The sequence below is a fragment of the Hemiscyllium ocellatum genome, chromosome 14, assembly GCF_020745735.1.
Source record: "Hemiscyllium ocellatum isolate sHemOce1 chromosome 14, sHemOce1.pat.X.cur, whole genome shotgun sequence".
Lineage (NCBI taxonomy): Eukaryota > Metazoa > Chordata > Chondrichthyes > Orectolobiformes > Hemiscylliidae > Hemiscyllium > Hemiscyllium ocellatum.
Window position 1 is genome coordinate 71,104,496 of NC_083414.1, and position 23,491 is coordinate 71,127,986.

The 23,491-nt window shown below is 41.8% G+C and overlaps 1 protein-coding gene across 1 annotated transcript in view; it reads right to left on the reverse strand.

Annotated features, from left to right (window-relative positions):
- The window catches only part of LOC132822416 (E3 ubiquitin-protein ligase RNF123), a 379,484-nt gene that overhangs the window by 196,346 nt on the left and 159,647 nt on the right, over positions 1–23,491 (reverse strand). The window contains exons 25-29 of the mRNA XM_060835785.1: positions 18,955–19,038; positions 15,411–15,518; positions 14,363–14,540; positions 10,602–10,676; positions 1,760–1,847 (exon numbers count right to left, since the gene is read on the reverse strand). Of these exons, the coding sequence (XP_060691768.1) occupies positions 1,760–1,847; positions 10,602–10,676; positions 14,363–14,540; positions 15,411–15,518; positions 18,955–19,038 (533 nt within the window). The remainder of the gene's footprint in view (positions 1–1,759; positions 1,848–10,601; positions 10,677–14,362; positions 14,541–15,410; positions 15,519–18,954; positions 19,039–23,491) is intronic.

Genomic DNA, 23,491 nt, shown 5'->3' on the forward strand with positions numbered 1-23,491 from the left:
AAGACATAGTGACAAGATGATCAAGCTTGGGAAATAATTTCAAAAAGATAAGAATGGTTACAGTGGAGGGGTAGCCCTGATAGTAAAGGACAACAGAATGTCAGAAGTAAGAATGGATCTAGGATCAGACTGTCATGGTGGAGATGATTAGATTAGATTAGATTACTTACAGTGTGGAAACAGGCCCTTCGGCCCAACAAGTCCACACCGACCTGCCGAAGCGCAACCCACCCATACCCCTACATTTACCCTTTACCTAACACTACGGGCAATTTAGCATGGCCAATTCACCTAACCCACACATCTTTGGATTGTGGGAGGAAACCGGAGCACCCAGAGGAAACCCACGCAGGCATGGGGAGAATGTGCAAACTCCACACAGTCAGTCGCCTGAGTCGGGAATTGAACCCGGGTCTCAGGTGCTGTGAGACAGCAGTGCTAACCACTGTGCCACCGTGCCACCCAGAACGTGAGAAATAAGGGTCAGAAAATGCTGGTGACAAATTTTTATGGGGCCTTAACAATAGTCATAATAAAGCAGTTAGCAAGAAATTATTCAAGCTTATAACAATATAATAATTGTGGAGGATTTTAACCTTCACCTTATTGATTGAATAAAACAATTAGCAGAAGTAGTCTAGAAGGGGAGTTTACAGAATGCTTTTGTGGCACCTTCCCGGAAGAATATGTTGTGGAGCAAACTAGGAACTAGTAGACTTATGAACCAAGCTATTTTAGATTTTGTGCAATGACTCAGTCAATTGGTAATCTCATCGTAGAAGATCATCTGAGAAACAGTAATCACAATATAACCAAATACCATAATGTGTTTTTAGGATTGATTTGGAGATGCCGGTGTTAGACTGGAGTGTACAAAGTTAAAATCACACAATACCAGGTTATAGTTCAACAGGTTTAATTGGAAGCACACTAGCTTTCGGAGCGGTGCTCCTTCATCAGCTGGTTGTCACCTGATGTAAACCTGTTGGACTATAACCTGTTGTGTGATTTTTAACTGTGTTTTGATGCAAAACAAGAATTTTAAGCTTAACCAAGACCAATTACATAAGTATGAAGACACAGAATAAAAAATAATGCAATAAATGTATCCCAGCTTATTTAAATACATAATTTAAAATATTCAACAAAAATACATTCCAATAATAATAATAAAATCTCAGCAAGAAAGATCCATCTAGAACTTAATTAGGAGGTACAGATGTTATTAGAATAAAATATGTGGCTTATAATGTGGCAAAGAATCATCATAAGCCTAAAATTTGGGTGAGTTTTAGAAGCCAAAGAGCCAAATAGATTATAAAATGGAAGAATAAAAAGAATATGAAAGCAAAGTAGGCAGGAATATAAAATCAGATGGTAAGAACTTCTGCAGGTATAGAGAGAAAAAAAAATCAGGTAGCTGAAATGTATCGGTAAAGACAGGAGAAATGATCATAGGAAATGAAGCAATCATAGGGACATTGCACAAGCACTTGCTGTCAGTCTTCTCAGTGAAAGACACAAATTACATCCCAGAAGTAAGAAGGTGGATAAGTGAGGGACTAAGAGAGAAAAACCTAAGCTAATTAACAGAGAAAAAATATTGGAGAAGCTTAAAAGGACTAAAGCCTGATAAATCCCCAGCACCAGATGGCTTACATCCCAGGGTTCTCCATTAAATTTCTTTGTCCAATCTTAACAATGCTTCATTTCATAAGTTTCTTTGCACATACAATAACAAATAGTGTTTTGCACTTACTGTTCCTCTGGGATACGTTCAACAGCGCGCAGGGAGTGGGGGTAGCAGACATAGCTGGCAAGAGCCTGCATCAGTGAATCCTTAATATCTAGAGACAAGAGACAATGAATCAAGTCGAAAGGTTTTATTGTCTGAAGTGGCATGAGGTCCATCATGAAAGAATACTGAATATATTTCACTTCTGCCAGGATCAATCAGTCCCAAAATAGTCAAAGATAAAGGTCAAAGTTTACTCTACATTGTTGCATCAAGCATTCATACACAAGATATGGTACTGGCTTCATGAAGGGTAAAACTTTTTTGAATTAATATACTTCAACACAATGGTATTTACAACACTTTTTGATAAGCTTGTCAGTTTTTCTACTGATCTCAGTTGGAATGCCATTTTATACAGTAACAGAAGTGTCAATAATATCGAGTTTGCATTGACATAAAGGTATAATAATAAGGTGTCCCAAATAATAATGTGCAGTATTAGTGCAGGGTCTGGACCCAGTATAACTCTCAATTAGGTCAGTCTATGATACTGGATATACATTACAACTTTAGTGTAAATACGAAGCAATGCTACATTACACTGACACTTCAGCTGTGGTGTAAGTGCAGCCTCTACATCAATGGCAGTTAGTTACAGGAGTTACATAGAAGAGTGACAGAGCAAGTGGATCCCAACTGTAGATGTACAGCATCATTTCAGATGTTGTCTTCTCTACAAGGTGATCATTCTCATTCTGCCTGACCTTATTTCTTGATTGGCAGGCTAGTCAGCGAATGTCTGCCATTGTTCTACCTGTCTCCAAAGCAGCCTATCAGTGTTGACAATAGACAGAATTAGGCAGGTGGTCAGCTAAACCTGATATGTCAAAGTACGACAAACAATTGTTCAGCGAGAGGTGAGCACTGCAGAGAGTGGAGTGCATTATTTTCCCCTCAAACTCTATTTAGATTTAATCCCTGCCTCCCCTTCACCTTTTGATCACGTAGCATTGTCCTTTGATGTGAAGGGCACTGCTTGTCACTGGCCACTTGGGTGTTTGCTTTCTTCCTGGTGGTGGAAATTGAATAAAGGATTGTACACCTTGTGTCTCTCACTGTGTCTCACACCTGCACACACACAACATGGGTGCTGGGGGGAAAATATAAGCACTACCGCAGTTAGGCGGTAGTATGAGTATTTTTTATAAAAGAAGAAACAGGAGTGTCAGGGGTTCTGTTCACTCTGAGAGCTGCCTCTGAGGGAGCTGGAATCAGTGTGTAAAGAAATGAAACAAAAAAATAAAAAAAAGACAAACAATTGTGGAGAGGAACAGGTGGAAGTTCGGCGGAAAAAAAAAATCAGAAAAGATTGAGAATTTCACCTAAAAGATTCATGCCCTTGTTTATAAGATTCCATAACAGAGCTGGGTACTTTCTAGGTGGTGTGAAGTTAAGTGGATATTCAAAGAGACTTGGGGGCTCAGCTGCACAAATCCTTAGAATACCACGAATACATGCAGGAAATAATTAGAAGGCTAATAAATTCTGGGCTTTATATCTAGAAGACTGGAGCCTAAGGTTACAAAAGTTATGCTGAAGTTATACAATACTCTGGTTCAACCCCACTTGGAGTACTGAGAGCAGATCTGGGCACTGCACCTTAGGAAGGATATACTGGCCTTGGAGAAAGTACAAGTAGGTTCACAAGAATGATACCTAGTCTTCAGGGGTTAAGTTATGAGCAGAGATTATACAAATTCAGTCTGTTTTCTCTAGAATATCGAAAGTTAAGTGGTGATCTGATTCAAGTCTTCAAGGTATGTACAGGAAAGGACACAGTAGATGAACGATTTCCACTGGTTTGGGACTCCAGGCTAAGATGCATAGCCTAGGGCTAGACCATTGAGGACAGATGTAAGAAGCAGATTGACACACAAAGGGTGTAGAGATTTGGAACACACTTCCACAAGTAGCAGAGGATACTAGATCAATTGTTAATTTTGATTCAGAGATATATATATTCTTGTTAAGCAAAGTTATGAAGGGATATGGGCCAAAGGCAGGTATGTGCAGCTAGACAACATAGCAGCGATGATGTCACTGAATGGCAGAACAGGGTTGAAAGGTCTAATCAGCAACTCCCATTCTTACGATGTTTATATCATTTGAAAGATTGCTGAATGCCAAGTAGAAAGGTGAGATGCTATTCCTTAAGCTTGTGTGAGCTTTACTGGAAAATTAGCAGACCATAGACAGAAAAGTCACAGTAGGAGAATTGTGTAGAATTAAAACAGAGTTGCTGTTGCTCAGGGAAAATCTGGAAATGTCATGAGAATGTCCAAGAAGACCCAAAACTATTGAACGTTGGAATAGGAGTAGACCATTCAGCCCCTTGAACCTCCCCAATTCTATAGGACAATGGCCACTCTGACATTTCTGCCTTTCCTTCATGAGCACCGATGCCCTACTCATCGAGAACCTGTTTACCTCAGCCGTAAATACAAGGACTCTGCCCCCATAGGTCTCTTTGACAAGGGGTTCCAAAGAAAAGAAATTCCTCCTCATTTCAGCCTCAGATTGGCGCCTCTTTACTCTGAGACCATGTCTCTGGTCCTAGACTTTCTCATGAGGGAAACTGTTTCAATATTTACCTCTAAAGAATCTAATATTTTTCAATAAGATCACCTCTCATTCTTTTAAACACCAAGCAGTGAAGTCACAACCTGTTTAGCCTTTGCTCTAAAGACAATCCATCTATACCAGGGATTATCCTAGTGAGCCATCTCTGAACTGACTCCAATGAAGTAATATATTTTCTTAAATAAGATGACAAAAAACAGCTCACTGTACTCCAAATGGGGTCTCATCAGCATCTCACACTCTTACCCCCTTGAAATAAGGACCAATATCCATTAGCCTTCCCAATTACCTAATGGATCTGAGTGCTAGCTTTCTACTTCATACACAAATACGTTCAAGTCCTTTTGTGTCGAGTTTTCTGCAGCTTTTCTCTATTTAAATAATACTCTTCTTTCGTTCTCCCCTCCAAATGAACAATTTGCATTTTCCCAGATTACATTCCATTTGCCAACATCCTGCCACTCACTTAAACTTTCAATATCTCTCTGCAAAGTATTCCCATCCATCTCACCACTTGTCTTTCCACCTATTTTTAGTATCGTCTGCAAATTTGGTGGTAGTACATTTGCTTTGTTTGTCCATGTCATGGAGACATCCATCACAGAAACAGACTCTTCAGTCTTGTGCATGTTGACTAAGTTTCCCAACTAAACTAGCTTCATTTGCCTGCATTTAGCTCATATATCCCCAAATTTTTCCTATTCATTCACCTGTCCAAATATCTTTTCAATGATGTAAATGTACCTGCATCTCCCATATCCTCTGGCAGTTCATTCCATATACACATCACCCTCTGTGTGAAAAAGTTGCTTCTTAAGGTCCTTTTAAACTTTATCCTCTTACCTTAAAAATATGCCCTCTAGCTGCGAAATCCCCAACTCTAGGAAGAAGACTTTTGCTATTCACCTTATCTATGCCCCTTGTGACATTATAAACCCTCAGAAGGTCACCCATCAACCTTAACCTCCAGTGAAATAAGTCCTAGCCTATCCAGCCTCTCCTTGAAGCTCAAACCCTCGAGTCATTAACATAATTTGGAGATGCCGGTGTTGGACTGGGATGTACAAAGTTAAAAATCTCACAACACCAGGTTATAGTCCAACAGGTTTAATTGGAAGCACACTAGCTTTCGGAGCGACGCTCCTTCATCAGGTGATTGTGGAGGACTCCATCGTAACACAGAATTTATAGCAAAAATTTGCAGTGTGATGTAACTGAAATTATACATTGAAAAATTGATTGTCTGTTAAGCCTTTCATCTGTTAGAATACAGTGATAGTTTCACTTCTTTCATGTGTAAATCACATGAAACCTTTTTTTTTAAAGTTGCATTATCGGGTTAGCTGTTAACAATGGTGATAGCTAAACAATATGTTGAAGGTAAAAACAATGACTGCAGATGCTGGAAACCAGATTCTGGATTAGTGGTGCTGGAAGAGCACAAGCAGTTCAGGCAGCGAAATCGAAGTTTCAGGCAAAAGCCCTTCATCTGGAATAAAGGCAGTGAGCCTGAAGCGTGGAGAGATAAGCTAGAGGAGGGTGGGTGTGGGGAGAAAGTAGCATAGAGTACAATGGGTGAGTGGGGGAGGGGATGAAGGTGATAGGTCAGGGAGGAGAGGGTGGAGTGGATAGGTGGAAAAGAAGATAGGCAGGTAGGACAAGTCCAGACAAGTCATGGGGACAGTGCTGAGCTGGAAGTTTGGAACTAGGGTGAGGTGGGGGAAGGGGAAATGAGGAAACTGTTGAAGTCCATATTGATGCCCTGGGGTTGAAGTGTTCTGAGGCGGAAGATGAAGCGTTCTTCCTCCAAGCGTCTGGTGGTGAGGGAGCGGCGGTGAAGGAGGCCCAGGACCTCCATGTCCTCGGCAGAGTGGGAGGGGGAGTTGAAATGTTGGGCCACAGTGCGGTGTGGTTGATTGGTGCAGGTGTCCCGGAGATGTTCCCTAAAGCGCTCTCCTAGGAGGCGACCAGTCTCCCCAATGTAGAGGAAACCGCATCGGGAGCAACGGATACAATAAATGATATTAGTGGATGTGCAGGTAAAACCTTGATGGATTTCGAAGGGTCCTTTAGGGCCTTGGATAGAGGTGAGGGAGGAGGTGTGGGCATAGGTTTTACAGTTCCTGCGGTGGCAGGGGAAAGTGCCAGGATGGGAGGGTGGGTTGTAGGGGGGTGTGGACCTGACCAGGTAGTCACGGAGGGAACACTCTTTGCGGAAGGCTGAAAGGGGTGGGGAGGGAAATATATCCCTGGTGGTGGGGTCTTTTGGGAGGTGGCGGAAATGTCAGCGGATGATTGGGTTTATGCGAAGGTTGGTAGGGTGGAAGGTGAGTACTAGGGGCGTTCTATCCTTGTTACAGTTGGAGGGATGGGGTCTGAGGGCGGAGGTGCGGGATGTGGACGCGATGCGTTGGAGGGCATCTTTAACCACGTGGGAAGGGAAATTGCGGTCTCTAAAGAAGGAGGCCATCTGGTGTGTTCTGTGGTGGAACTGGTCCTCCTGGGAGCAGATACGGCAGAGGTGGAGGAATTGGGAATACGGGATGGCATTTTTGCAAGAGGTAGGGTGGGAAGAGATGTAATCCAGGTAGCTGTGGGAGTCGGTGGGTTTGTAAAAAATGTCAGTGTCGAGTCGGTTGTCATTAATGGAGATGGAGAGGTCCAGGAAGGGGAGGGAGGTGTCAGAGATGGTCCAGGTAAATTTAAAGTCAGGGTGGAATGTGTTGGTGAAAAATGCCATCCCAGGACACCCGCACCAATCAACCACACCGCCCCGTGGTCCAACATTTCAACTCCCCCTCCCACTCTGCCGATAACGTGGAGGTCCTGGGCCTCCTTCACCACCGCTCCCTCACCACCAGACGCTTGGAGGAAGAACGCCTCATCTTCCGCTTCGGAACACTTCAACCCCAGGGCATCAATGTGGACTTCAACAGTTTCCTCATTTCCCCTTCCCCCACCTTACCCTAGTTCCAAACTTCCAGCTCAGCACTGTCCCCATGACTTGACCGGACTTGTCCTACCTGCCTATCTTCTTTTCCACCTATCCACTCCACCCTCTCCTCCCTGACCTATCATCCCCTCCCCCACTCACCCATTGTACTCTCTGCTACTTTCTCCCCACCCCCACCCTCCTCTAGCTTATCTCTCCACGCTTCAGGCTCACTGCCTTTTTTCCTGATGAACGGCTTTTGCCCGAAATGTCGATTTCGCTGCACTTTGGATGCTGCCTGAACTGCTGTGCTCTTTCAGCACCACTAATCCAGAACATGTTGAAGGTGTTAGCCTCCCTGTGTTCTCTGCCTATGACCTGATGTTTAGATTGATTCTAATCTAAAAAGTGAGATAACAGAATTTTACATAAATTCCTGCAGTTTTTGAGCTCTCAGTTCTACATGAATGTATGCAGTTTTTGAGCAAAGAGCAACGTAACTCTGCAAGGACAAATTCACCCCACAAAATATATGTGTGCATGTGGGTCTTTGTCTGTCTGTGTGTGCGTGTCTGTCTGGGGTGGGGGTTGTGAGTGTGAGAAAGTGAGTGTGGTGGGTGCAGAGTGTCTTAAGTCTGTGAGGGGATGCATCTGGGAGAGTGTGCGTGTGTGTGTGTGTGTGTGTGTAGTGCAATAGTGATCACCTGTAGATGGCAGGTACTCGTGTGACTCAGCCAACGTTGTCTATCGTATACGTTGCAGGCAAGGATCCCCGGAGGCATGGTACATTGGTGAAACCGAGCAAAGGCTACGACAACGGATGAATGGGCACCGCACAACAATCAACAGACAGGAGGGTTCCCTCCCAGTTGGGGAACACTTCAGTGGTCCAGGACATTCAGCCTCGGACGTTCGGGTGACCATCCTCCAAGATAGACTTCGGGACAGGCAGCAGAGGAAAGTGGCCGAGCAGAGGCTGATAGCTAAGTTCGGTACCCATAGGGAGGGCCTCAACTGGGACCTTGGATTCATGTCAATTACAGGTGATTACCATTGCACCACACACACACATACACACACACGGACACAGGTACACATAAACACGCACACAGACACCCACACACACCCTTATAGAGACACACACTCCCACTTTCACACATTCACCCCCTCACAGACTTAAGACATTTTCTCACACTCACAACCCCCACCCCAGACAGACACGCACACACAGACAGACAAAGACCCACATGCACACATATATTTTGTGGGGTGAATTTGTCCTTGCAGAGTTACATTGTACTTTGCTCAAAAACTGCATACATTCATGTAGAACTCTGAGCTCAAAAACTGCAGGAATTTATATAAATCACTGTTAACTCACTTTTTAGATTAGAATCAATCTAAACATTAGGTCATAGACAGAGAACACAGGGGGCCAACACCTTCAACATATTGTTTAGCTATCACCATTGTTAACAGCTAACCCGAGAATGCAACTTTAAAAAAAAGGGTTTTGTGATTTACACATGAAAGAAGTGAAACTATCACTGTATTCTAACAGATGAAAGGCTTAACAGACAATCAATTTTTCAATGCATAATTTCAGTTACATCACACTGCAAATTTTTGCTATAAATTCTGTGTTACGATCGAGCCCCCCACAATCACCTGATGAAGGAGCGAAGCTCCGAAAGCTAGTGTGCTTCCAATTAAACCTGTTGGACTATAACCTGGTGTTGTGTGATTTTTGACATCATTAACATATATTGTCAACACTTGTGATCACAGCACTGATCCCTGTGGAATTCTACTGGTTACAGGTTGATAACCTGAAAAAGGATCCCTTATTTCCACTCACTGTTTCCTGCCCATTAGCCAATTCTCTATGCAAGCCATATGCCACCTCCAACACCATGGCCTCTTATGGATTACCCTTTTGTGAGGTACCTTTTAGAATGCCTTCTGGAAGTCCAATTACAACACATCTACTGATTTTCTTCTATCCACTCTGGTTGAGATTTCCTCAAAAACACTAATAAATTAGTTAGACATAATTTTCTTTTCATCGAGTCATGTTGACTCTGCTTGATTAGATTATGATTTTCCAACTATTATCTATTATTTCTTTAATATCAATTCCAATATTTTTCAACAATAGATGTTAGGTTAATTGGCCTATAGTTACCTACTTTTCACTTCTCTCCATTCTTGAACAGGGGTGTCACAGTTAGCAATTTTTCAATCTTCCAGTATTTCTGCAGAATCCCAAGGATCTTTTGGAAAATTACAACCAATGCAACCACTATCTCTGTAGCTAATTCTTGTAGGATCCTAGGATAAAAGCCATCAGAGCCAGCAGATTTAGCCTCATTACATTTGTCTAATGTTATTTTGCGAGTGATGGTGCTTAGTTTCTCCCTTGTATTCTTTCCTATTAGTACATCTCTGAAGTATCTTCCACCATAAGGACTGATGCAAAATATCCATTTAACATCTTTAGCATTTCCTTGTTCCCCATAACTGTCTCCTCTGATTCACTTTCCGAGAGTCATGTATTCACTTTGACCTATCTCTTTTGTACGTAAAATATACTTAAAGAAGCTGTTGTTAGTTTTACATTCCTCCCCAGTCATGTGCACCCTTGTTGTTTATTTTCTCTATTATTCCAAGAGTCCTCCTTTGCTGGATTCTGATATAATCCCAGTCTTCAGGTCTACCACTGTCTTTTGCCCCCTTATATCCTTTTTATTTCAACTTTATTCAGTCATAACTTTCCTGGTTAACCTTGATTGGTTTATCCCTTTCTCAGAATCTTTTCTCCTTGTTGGGATACTGGGACTCAACACTGAGTCTTCTGTCTCTATCGGTTTCTTCTTTTTTTTACTGAGTTAGTATTTTCTTCCCTTGATGTTGCATTCAGATGGCTATGGAACCATTTATATCTCATCTGATAACACAATTTATTTCTTCATTATAACCATTACTATTTTCTTTAGATTTTGTACAATGAAACATTTGTTATTGAATTTTTCCTGCTCTCCACCCGAACACAGACCTTCCCCTTGGTTCTTCCTGTTCACCTCGATCCCTTTGACCAATTTTAATTTTTATCCTTCTTCAGTTCTGATGAAATGCTACACGGGACAGAAACATTTGCTCTATTTCTTTCTGCATTGATGCTGCCAGACCTTCTAAGCATTTCTCAGATCTTCTGTTCATATCTCAGTTTTTCAGCATCTGCTGTACTTTGCGTTAAAATAATTTTGTGTCCTGCTCAGAACAAGGACTTACCAGTTCCCACAATTCGAGGATCAGCAAAGTGCTTGGCGAGGATAGCTGCCAATTGACTCAACGTCTCCTGATACTCTGTGAAGAGAAATATTGACTGCTGATACATCCAGAAAATTACATCAAGGTTAATCCACAACAGCACCAATGGCATATAGGACAAAAGAGGCAGATTTTGTTTGCACTAATGCATTGAGTGTATCTATTGTTCCTGTTTATGAGAGAGAGAGAGAGAGAGAGAGAGAGAGAGAGAGAGAGAGAGAGAGAGAGAAAAACTGCAAGATGGAGAAAACCGAGAGGACAAATCTTTAAAAATATATTGAACAGTGGCTTCACAGGAAAGCAGGTAAGTGACTGATTGTTTCGAGAATCCAGAAGTAAGGAGCATTGATCTGAAGTTGTTCAGGGATGAACAAAGAGCACTAACATTGCGAGAGGCTTTGCAGGAATGCAAGGAAATAAAGTATGCCATCAGCATTCCATGGGATCTTATACAGAGTAGCTGGTAAGCTTTTTTCTAAATTCTTTTAAAAGCTTTTAAATTATTTCAGTTCAGTTTAATAGAGGTATGACAGCAAACCTCAATCCCATAAGGGGTACATCCTATGTCATGTGGGAACTTTGAGATACTTATGATCTGAACAACTATACATACAGAACTTTCCATCCAGTGCAAGAAGCTTGAATTCCCGTTTTCAGAGTTTGAGCACAGCCAGCATCAATATGGTGCATTCATGAGGCTGACAGCTATGTGGTTAGCAAGCATGTGTCAGGATGCTGCCACCCTCAGCTAAAGGGAATGGAAGGGCAAAGCGAGATTGCAGCCACCAGGCAGTCACAGGTGACCAGGCGAACAGTGCAGGCATCACCTGAGTACATCTCAATCTGTGGCTGGAGGTAGAGCTCTGAACAATAATTTCTTTGGAGAGTGCAGCCTAAGGCAATATAGCCATACGGGGCAGGAGGAAGATTGGAAAAGCAAAAACGATTCAGGATTTTATGTCTAGCCAAACAGGCTGGAGTATTTTGCAGCTGTAGAGTTAGTTTCCTTATTCTTTCATGAAATTATTTGCATTACTAGCAGTTGTGATCTCTCGCCTTTTCCCATTCCCAGATGGTGTTTTAACATCCTGATGCCAGGATCAAAGATACCATTGAAAGCATCCCAAGGGGAATGCAGCATCAGCCAGAGATCATGGCCCTTATATTTTGGGGTTGAGACTACAAACAGATCACTCTCAGTTTTACTGAATGGCACAGCAGGCCTAAGGAGCTGAATGGCCTACTCCTGCTCTTACTTCATCTTGCAGAATTCCTATCTCACCTCTGAAATTCAGCTCAAGTTTGGATCAAGAGCATGAAGAAGTCTGGGACTGAGTGGCCAAGCAGAACCCAAACTGAGCAGGTAATTACAATAAAGTGCCACATGACAGCATCGTCACCTCCCACCACTCTGCTGACGATTCAGAGTCGTCTAATGTGGCAATGCATGAACATCCAAAAGATGTTTGGTAAAGTCCCACCTAATCGGCATATCAGTGCACAGAATAAAAGGACCGTGGCAGCAGGGAGACAAAATTGGCTGAGTGACAAGAAACAGAGCATTTAATCAGTTGATAGTGCAGAACTTGTGTTGCTGAAAAAAACACTTTTAATCTTACACAGGAGAATTCACAAGAATACCAAATCAAGGGGAAAACTAACATTTATATTGTATCAGAGGACGATACTGACTGGGTGAACCATTACTGATGGAGGTGTTGCCATGGAGAGTGCACAAAAGATTATGCATGACTTGATTGGTCAAGGCATTGCTCCAAAAGTAAGTGACTGTCATCTGTTTTGTTAATTTAAAATAGATGCAGACAGTGCACATGAACATGTGCGTAAATATATATCACTTCCAGAACCATAATGTGAGCCCAACTGACAACCGTAAATTGATTGCGAACATAATTTCCAGCAAAGACGGTCCAATTGCAGACTGACGTCTAAGGTTGGATATGATGTTGCGAGTCCGATTGTATCAAACGGGATTTCGCTTTGACTGTTATCAATAAACACGGTGTTGTGGTTCTGTTCGCCAAGCTGGGAATTTGTGTTGCAGACGTTTTGTCCCCTGTCTAGGTGACATCCTCAGTGCTTGGGAGCCTCCTGTGAAGCGCTTCCGTGATCTTTCCACCGGCATTTGTAGTGGTTTGAATCTGCTGCAAAACCAATGTAGTGTACAAAATCCCATGCAAGGACTGCACAAAACACTACATAGGACAAACAGGAAGACAGCTAACAACCCACATCCATGAACACCAACTAGTCACGAATTGACACGACCAGCTATCCTTAGTAGCCACACACGCAGATGACAAGCAACAGGAGTTCGACTGGGACAACACTACTATTATAGGACAAGCCAAACAGACAACAGCCAGGGAATTCCTAGAGGCATGGCACTCATCCACAGATTCAATCAATAAGCACATCGACCTGGACCCACTATACCGACCACTGTAGTGGACAGCTGGAACTGACAACCGGAAGCAGCAGATTCAAACCACTATAAATGCCGGAGGAAAGATCACAGAAGCGCTTCACAGGAGGCTCCCAAGCACTGAGGATGTCACCTAGACAGGGGACAAAACGTCTGCAACACAAATTCCCAGCTTGGTGAACAGAACCACAACAATGAGCACCCGAGCTACAAATCTACTCATGAACTTTGAATAAGCATGGTACTGACAATGTGAACAAATACCTGCACTGAAAGCTATATATATTACTACACTGGGCTGAACCATCAGAGATGGCAGGATTAAGGTATGAATTGGATTATTTAGAACTAAATTCACTGGGCACCAGGGAGGAGGAGGGATCACATTTTCTGATAAATTTCGAGCAGTACATGCGGGAAGGATGCTCCCGATGACCAGGGCATCCAGGTCAGTCACAGTCGAACGATATGTGGTAGGCCTTTTATAGTACTGAGATGAGGAGCAATTTCTTCACCCAGAAAGTAATGATCCTATGGAACCCAGAACGCAGTTAAGGTCAAAGCATTGAATTTTTTCAAGGAGTTAGATGTAATCTTTATGGCTAAAGGGATCAAAGGGTATGGGGAGAAAGCAGAAACATGGTACAGAGTAGGATGATCAGCCATGATTATAATGAATGGTGGAGTGAGCCAGAAGGGCCAAATGGCCTGTTCCAATTCTTGTTTTCAATGTTATCTGGACCAAGTCTACTTATTGTTGTGAGGAAGAAAAGGGCATGTCGGGCGATGCTGAGGGATAATAATCGAGAGAGGCAGAGCTAAGATAGATCAGAGACCTAAGGATGTTCTTAAAGCTGCTCAACAAAGAACAGTGGGCTTGTTTTTTTTTCCCAGTAACTTAATTTTTACAGTGCCTTTAATAAACTAAAACTTTCCAAGGCATTTACAGGTGTATTATTTAAAAAAAGGGCACCAAATCACATAAGGAAATATTAGGACCATTGAACAAATGCTTGGTCAAGAGATTGATTTTAAAAAGCAGCTTAAATGAGCAGAATGAGGTAGAGAGATTTAGGGAAGGAATCCCAAGGTGTAGCACTCAGACAGTTGTAGGGCGATCAACGCTGTACTCTGCACTAACTGAATTTCCACAAAAGGTTTAACCTCTCATAGGAACTTGAGCACAATGCAGGCAAATTGTCCAGAAGCAGAAATTCTTTTCAAGTCCTAGGGAAAAAAACAACTAAATGATCACTTCCCCAAGCCGTGCACTTACCAGGTAGTTCATCCATGCTGTTGACCGGACTGAAGTAATTTTTCAAAGCGCTGTAGCTATTCATAGCAACGTTCATGTAGAACTCTGGCATGAAAGCGAACAGTGTCTTGGTCCGGTCACTATGTTCAATTACACGTATGCACACTTGAAGCAGCCAGTAGATGTCTAGCATCTTCTCCTGAAACAAGGACAAACTTTACTCCATCAAGAGCACAGAAACAAGCCTCTGGGAAATGTAGTTTTGATCGTAGCCCAAATCCCATGTAATGTGCACCCATCACAGCACTGAGCCAAGCGATTAAAATGAAACTTTTGAAGTAGTAAAATGATTGGCCACAATACAATGTTGAGCCTCTTACCGAGGAAGAAAGATTGTGCACACCACTCAGCTAAATCTCAGTACAGGGAGTGCAGGGAAGATTCCACCAGAATTCTTTCCAGGATGACAGGATTATCCTGTGAAGAGAGACTGGGCAAACAGGGCCAGAATTCTCTATAGTTTCAAAGATTGAGGAGTGATCTCATTGAAATCTACAATATACTTCAAGAGATAGACAGGGAATCTAAAACCAGGGTGAACACCCTGATTGGGAATCTAAAACCAGGGTGAACAGTTTAAAGGTAAGTGGGTTGCCACTTAGATCTGAAATGAGGATAAATAATTTTACTCAGAGGGTTGTGAATCTTTGGAATTCTCTACCACAGTCTGCAGAGGCTCATTCTTTGAGTATGCTTAGAGATTGATAGACTTCTGACTGTCAGTGGCTTAAAGGGTTATCGGGATAGGGTAAGTACATGGGATTGAGATGTTCAACCTGCCATGATAGCATTGAATGGTGCAGCAGGCTCAATGGACTAAACGGCTTACTACAATGTTCCTGTGTACTTCCATAAAATACAGACAACGGTTTTCAGAAAGCAAATGTTGTCTGCACCCACTACAGGAACAACTTCTGACTCAAGAGGTGACTATTTCCATGCTCCTGGCTTCCTAGTGAAAAAGGGTGCCTCTTCACATCAATATTTCCAGAACTGCAGTCCACTTTACCTTAGAGTAGATGGTCGCATTTATCCAGGCTAACCGGCGACTCAGGTGGTTCAGCTTCGCTGAGAAAACTTTCTGACTCTTTGTCAATTCATCCAGAATATCCTTCCTCTGAAAGGATAAAAGTCACAAGATGAAGCTGGAGAGTCCTGGGTGATCATAAGCCACCAGCAGTGCTGCAGGAGTAGCCCTTTCCTTTGAGTGTCGGAGGGTCAGCCATTTGCCTAACCACTACCTAACTAGGTTCATTCAGCCAGAATGTAAGTGATAAACCTGCCAAGAAAGGATATAGCATTTTCTAAATTTATAAATGAAAGCACTGACAGCAATAGGAAGGAAGCGATGCTGAGTTTTTTCTAAAGCTATACTCAGCTTTTCTGGTCAATTCTCTGCTGGAGTACTTCATCCAATTTTGAGTACAAAACGTTAGAATTATAGAATGGTGCCAGCAGAGGACCAAGATGCTGTTTACTTTCATGCCAGAGTTCGGCATGAAAATTGCCATGAGCAGCTACAATAAACTTTGACCTGTATCTCTGGGCTTGTCTACAGAGAGGAACCATTAGGGGCTCACATCTACCTCTCTAATTTACTCAATTTAATCCTGAATTAAAGGAAACCATTTAAACATAAGCTGTTTGAAATAAAGCCTAATGTTCTTAACAGCACCATATTTCTGTTTGTTTTGTTGCAGAACCCACACAGAATTCACTACGGGAGGAGTCAGCAAAGATTATGGACAGGGCAAAAGTGAGGACTGCAGATGCTGGAGATTAGAGTCAAGATTAGAGTGGTGCTGCAAAAGCACAACAAGTCAGGCAGCATCAGAGGGGCAGGAAAATCGACGTTTCAGGCAAAACCCTTCATCAGCAAAGAGTATGGACAGACAAACTTGGTGAAGCAATGTGTGAATGAGCTAAAAGGAATTGAAACCTAAAGCACAGGCACACTAATGTATTGGACAATTGTAGCATGAACCAGGGTGATGTGTTGTCAATTGAAAAGCAGCTATTTATAAAAAAAAATGCTGTCAGGGCAGTTGAGATGAAAGGGGATGAAGTGTGTGCATGTGAGAGAGTGAGGGAAGAAGGGGCAAGTTCAAAAGAATGGTCACAGGATTCAACATTAACTCTGTTTTCTCTCCACAGATGCTGCCAGACCTGCTCAGTCTGTTCAGCAATTTCTGGCGGTTTCGTTTGCTTATTTTGTGAAACCTCCAAGCCTGGTTCTTTAAGGATGACATGAAAATGAGGAAGAGTCATACATATGAAATATCTTAGCAAGAAACTGTAAGTGAGTTTATAGTTCATCTAGACACTACAAAGGGTTTGGGATTATATGCATGTGAAACAGAGGCTTCTAAATCCAGAGCCATTGTCACTGTAAATCAATTTACAAAAAAATTGCATGACATGAAAACTGAAGAGGAAGAAACTAATGTTTTTACAAGAGACGGAACAGCCAACAGAAAGTTTGTCTGAAGTAGAGGCAATGGCCAGAAAAGCAATGCTAAACAAAAATTAGCCTGGGGTGCTCTGGCAGTCCCATAGGAGACAAAGTCCTCTGGATTGTCTTATCTGCTGACAGCTGTGTATACGCTTGTAAATATTGTGAATTGGTTTCACTGCAGGAATCTCCGACGCAAAGGGGAGGCATTTTGTATTTGGAAAGTACAATGGGCTGTCACGATCACACAACGTCATGGTGATATCAGCCGCCATCTGGAGGGAAATAGCTCAGTCTAACCTTACTGCCTCGGAAGGAGAATACCTCATTTGATAAAGCTGCTGCTCTTTTTACACACTTCAGCCTCCTATTTTTCTTGAAATGTAACAGCATCAACTATTTAAAGAGACGTGTAATGTTTCTATTGAAATGTTATTTGTCTGTTAAGAGGCATGCTTAGTTTATGTTGATTTTGGATTTCACACGATTTCTGTTTATAATCCAACAGGTTTATTTGAAATCACAAGCTTTCTGAGCACTGCTCTTTCATCAGGTGAACACCAGGTAAAGGGGCAGTGCTTGGACTATAACTTTTATTCTGGAACCACCTAATAACTTACTATTTCTTATTCTAGTATTGTATAACTCTTCCTAATCCATTTTGCACCCAGTTTCTCCTTTTTAATGCTACACTCCGGTTTACAGAGCCCAACCGCACTTCCCCCAAATTGCCTTAGATTTTCTCCAACAGTACCACTGAGGAGGAGAATGGTTCCAGTTCTGTTAAAGTGTAACCTACTCAGCATATATAGGTCCTGCTACAGTACCATTCCCAATGTCCCAGGAATCTAAAGTCACCCCTCCTGTTTTCTATCCAGACTCTCTGTTTTCTGTCCTATTCTATTTCTGCCTTGTGGCACTGAAAGTAATATGAAAGTTGTTCTTTTTGAGGTCCTACTCAGAGTTTCCTCCTTTTTTTATTCACTCACGGGATTGCCCACCCTGAATTATTCAGAGGGCAGTTAAGAGACAACCACATTGCTGCTGGTCTGAGACACCGGTAGATCAGACCAAGTAAGAATGACAGATTTCCTTCCCTGAAGGACATTGGTAAACCAGATGGATTTTTCTGACAACTGACATTGGCTTGATAGTCATTATTAGACCCTTAATTCACAATTCTTTATCGAATTCAAATTCTACCATCTACCATGGCGGAATTCGAATCTGAGTCCCCAGAACATTAAATACTCAGAACTGTGAATGCAGTAAATGAGAAACTAAAACAGACGTTGCTGGAAAAGCTCAACAGATCTGGCTGCATCTGTGAAGAGAAATCAGAGTTAAAGTTCTTGTCCTCAGAAGGATGAAAGGTCACCGGACCCAAAATGTTAACGCTGATTCTCTTCACACAGATGCTGCCAGACCTGCTGAGCTTTTCCAGCAACTTCTGTTTTTGTCCCCAGAACATTAGCTGAATTATTGGGATAATAGTCTAATGATAATACCTCTCAGCCATTGCCTCCCCACCTAAACTTTTGTTCTTTTGTCACTTGCATGATGTCAACCATTACCTTTTGACTGTTGACTTTCCCCTTTCAGAGCACTCTACAGCCGCAAACATCTGTGAACTCCTCCAACTATGAGATTCCTCATCACTATTTAGGAAGCATGGAGAGAGTTTGGAGGAGTCTTACCAGAAACAAATTAACTGGATGAGGGACTTCAATTATATGGAGAGATTGACAAAGTTGGGATTGTTTTACTGGAAGTAAAGAAGCTAAATTTAAGATAATGTTGACATTTTTAAAATTACAAAGGACTCGACTTAATAAATAATCATGGTAAATTGTTCTAGTAGCAAGATGGTCAGTTAAGAAGAGGACAGATTTCAGGACATTGGCAAAAGAACCTGGGAAAAATGCAGGGAGGTAGTGAACCAGGATAATCTGGAATGCACTCCTGAAATAGCACTGAAAACAATTTCAACAGCAAATTAAGAAAATTATCGGGCTTACATGGAAAGGAGAAATTTTGGGGTATAGAGGGAAATAGTCTATTCATGAACATCATCCCTGCACCAAAGAGCTTATTCTCTTACCTTTGCAGGACATCTTGCAATCTTGTCTTCAGTGTCCTTCAGTGCCACTGCATATTCATGGACATCATCTGACACACCTACCATCTGCAAGCAGATACTGAGAGTTGAACACAACTTAGCATCACGTTATATTGTCAAGACCAAATATTGTGAGCTTTAATTATTGAAAATATGCCTGAGAATCATTTCACTCTTAAACATAGTAGAGCACATGGCATGGGAAAATTAGCCACTCGAGTCTCCTGATAAAAACATTGGTAATATACTTTTTCTTGAGAAGCCATTTTCATCTTGACTGCTCACTAAGGCTGAAGTACACTGCAGGAACGTTCAATCCCCTGAAACTGCAATTCCTGTTGTTGACCAAAAATACATTCCTTCCTTACCAAGCATTCTTCAGTTCAGTTAAACATTTGGTCTATTGTACGTATCCTTCACTCTCACTGTTCCTCGTTTGAGGACAGGATGTTAAGCCATTTACATTTTTTTAACATAGTATTTTTATTGAAAAAGAACATTTTTAAGATTTTTTACAAAATTACAAAAATAATACAAACTAGTGTAATTCAATTTTACAATATGATAACACCAATATAAATTTAAATAAATAAAGAAACAACCCAGCTACTCTATTCTAAAAACAACTAAAACATAAAATAGGATATCATACATTACTAATAGTAAATGACAAAGTAATTAAATAACTAGATACATGCTCAAAATAGAGTTACATCAAGTCATAATAGAACCTGTATTTATACGGGATTCCTCCTCCCCGGGGTCCCTGAACTAGCCAGAACCATTACCACAGCTAGACAAAAGCCCTGGCCAGTATGGCCAGTATGGTCTGTGTCAATGTAGTTCAAAAAGGGTTGCCATGCTTTATAAAATACTTCCGTTTTTTGGTGCACCATATTCGTGAAGAAGTCAAGGGGATATATTCCATGACTCTCCTGTGCCAGTTTGAAAGTCCTGGGGGCCTTCAGATACCCAATTCACTTAAATATCTTTCCTTGCACATAAGGAGAGGATAGTAAATAATTTCCTCCTGTACACATCCAGGGAGGGAAAGTTTGGAGAGCCCAAAAGTAGGAACGTTGGATCCGATCCAATCTCCATTCCCAAAATCTCTGTCAAGGCATTTGCTACTCTATCCCAATACCTACGGATCATATTGGCATGTCCATAGGCAATGCGTGAGTGTGCCAACTTCTAGTTTACATTTAGGACATATTGAGGATGCTCCTAACTTGAACTTTGCAAGTCGTTCAGGTGCCATATGAGCCCTGTGAAGTACCTTTAATTGAATAGCCTGAGTCCTGTTCCTAGATGTCCGCCCACATTTTTAAAGAGATTCCCAACTCTAATTCTTGATTCCAGATTTTATATAATCGTCCCATGTCCTTCAATACCGTATTGTATAATGAGTGATAAAGAGTACTGACCGAGGGCTGCACTGTCATTTCCCTATCTGATTTGTAGGGGTTAATTATCAGTATGGTCTTCTTTTGTATAAACTCTCGTATTTGAAAATACCGAAAGAGGTCCTCGCTGGCCAGTCCAAACTTCTGGCACAGCTGCTCAAAGGACATCATAACTTTCCCATCAAACAGGTCTCCCAAACACGAGATACCTCTGGACTCCCAAGTTTTACACACAGCATCCATCAGCCCTGGTTGAAATCCCAATGTTCCCACTATAGGGGTATAAGGGGAGGTTTTTTTTGCAGGTTACCCTCATCTTGTAGCATTATCCTCCTGGCTTTAATTGTATTTAGTACAATAGGGTTTTTATAATAGTCTGTAATAACTCTCATCTTGTCCATAAATAATTGCTTGATGAGGGGACATTTTCCTTGGGAGGTCTCAATATCTAACCAGATTGATTGTGGGTCACAAGAGACCCAATCAGCTACATAAGATAATAAGGAGCTCAATTGATACCTCCTAAAATCTGGAAAGTCCAATCCTCCCCTTGCTTACGAAAGGTGTAACTTTTCTAATTTGATAAGGGGCCATTTATGATTCCAAATAAAGGAGCCGAGCCAGCCGTAAAGCTTACGCAACACTTGTCTCAGTGGCATCAGGGGCGCATCCTCATAGGATATAGAGGACAAGGTAGAATAGTCATCTTAACGAGGGCTACTCTGCCTAGCCAGGATATTGGGAGATTTCCCCAGCATTGAAGATCCAGTCTTATTTTCTCTAATAAGTGGACGTAATTGGCTTTATACAGCTGACCAAATACTGGAGTAATAAAAATATCTAAGTACAGAAAGCCTTCTAGTGACCACCGAAAGGGAAAACAAGATCCATCTGGTAAACTGAATATACTGGCAAAGCCTCGATTTCATAAAATTGATTTTGTAACCCAAGAACATACCGAATAAATTGATCACTTGAATTAAGCAGGGCACATATGTCAAAGGATCACTTAAGAAAAGGAAGACATCATCCGCATAGAGAGTAATTTTGTGCTGGCCTGATCCAATCCTCGGAGCCGCTATGTTCGGGTCAGTTCGTATAGCTTCCGCTCGTGGTTCAATCACTAGTGTGAATAATAACGGTGAGAGAGGACATGCCTGGCGACAGCCTCTGCCAACGCTAAAGCTATCCGAACTTAAACCGTTGGTAATCACCACTGCTTTGGAATCATTACATACTACTGAAACCCATTTAGTAAAGACCTCTCCAACACCAAACCGCTCCAGCGTGTAAAAAAAGATACGGCCATTCTACCTGATCAAATGTCTTCTCTGCATCTAGGGAGACAACTAAACCCGGTGTTGTTCCCAGTTGACATGCTTGTATCATATTTAAGACCCTTCTAATGTTATTAGTTGACCTGCGACCCTTTATAAACATCGTATGGTCCTCTTTTATAATGAATGGTAAAACCCACTCCAGTCTTAATGCTAACGTTTTTGAAAGAATTTTAAAATCCACATTTAACAAGGATATGGGTCTATATGAAGAGCATTCTTCTGGGGCCTTTCCCTTCTTAAGAATTAGAGAAATATTTGCTTCTCTCAACGAAGGCAGGAGGCAGCCCTGACTATGTGAATAATTATACATACTTATGAGTGGCCGGCCAGTTCCCCTATAAATTCTTTATAGAACTGGACCTGAAATCCGTCTGGTGCACTCTGAAGCTGTCTAACTGGGTCCTGTAGTTCCTGGGTTGTCAAGGGGCATTCAAGATCGACTCCTGCTCCAAGGCTAGGCCTGGAAGAGCCAAATTTTTAAAGAAAGACTCCATCTTCTCAGTTCTATCCTCACAGTCCTGCAACTTATACAATTCAAAATGTAACTTTCTAAAGGCTGCACTGATCTTTTTACGATCACAAGTCAGGGTACCAGCACTTTCTCTAATGGACGTAATGGCTTACGGAGCCTTTTTCTTTCTGGCAAGATACGCTAGATACCTGCCAGGATTGTCGCCATATTCAAATAATCTCTGCTTTGCGAATAATATTTCCCTCTTTGCTGTTTGGGTAAGTGCGGTATTCAAGGCTGCCCTAAGGGCTGTGATCCTTTGTAGTTTAGTAATGGATGGCCTATCAACATACGCAATTTCAGCTGCCTTCAAGCAATCTTCAAGCAGGTGCTGCTGTTCTCCCTTTTATCTTTTCCAGGTTGCAGAACATGAGATGATCAAGCCTTGCGCGTATGCCTTAGTGGTCTCCCACATCATCGACGGTTATTGGCCGTACCTGAGTTTGAATTCCTGCGAAAAATATTTTGCAAACTTGCTATCCTTCAATAAGAAAGGATCCATACGCCAATGTCGGGAGCCTATCCCATCATCCCTAATCTTGACTTCCATATATACTGCGGCATGATCAGAAATAGTTATATTACCTATTTTACAAGACAGTATGGAATTCAAAAGGGTCAAGGGGACAAAAAACATATCAATTCTGGTGGGTTAGAAAATAGAGTAAAGTCTCTACTCTGGGGATGAAGACATCTCCATACATCTACCAGTCCGAGCTCCTTGTTCAGATCCGCCAGTTGCCTGGATCTCAGAGATATAGCTGCAGTGCTCCTAGGTATCCATTCTGTCTTTGGGTCAATAATACAATTAAAGTCTCCTCCTATAATTGCATGGTGGACCCCAAAAGCCAATAACTTAGAGAACGCTTCCATTACAAATTTAAAAGGGTGTGCCAGGGGACAATAAAGATTCAAAACCCTGTATTCCTCTCCATATATTAGGGCTTTGATCAATATACACCATCCAGACACTATTTTTATCTGGCTTAAAATTCTTCCAAATAAGAATGTTTACTCCCCTACTTTTTGAGCTGAAAGATGAAAAGAACACCTGGCCAAACCCACCCTGTTACAGCTTTGAATGCTCCTTATCAAGTAGAGGTGTCTCCTGTAAAAGAGCTACATCAACCCTTTCTTTTTTAAGACTTGATAATATCTTTTTCCTTTTGATTGGTGAATTACTCCCCTTGACATTCCAGGTGCACCACCTAATCGAATGGGTAGCCACGATCATCCATCCACGATCATCCACCCAGGAGAAA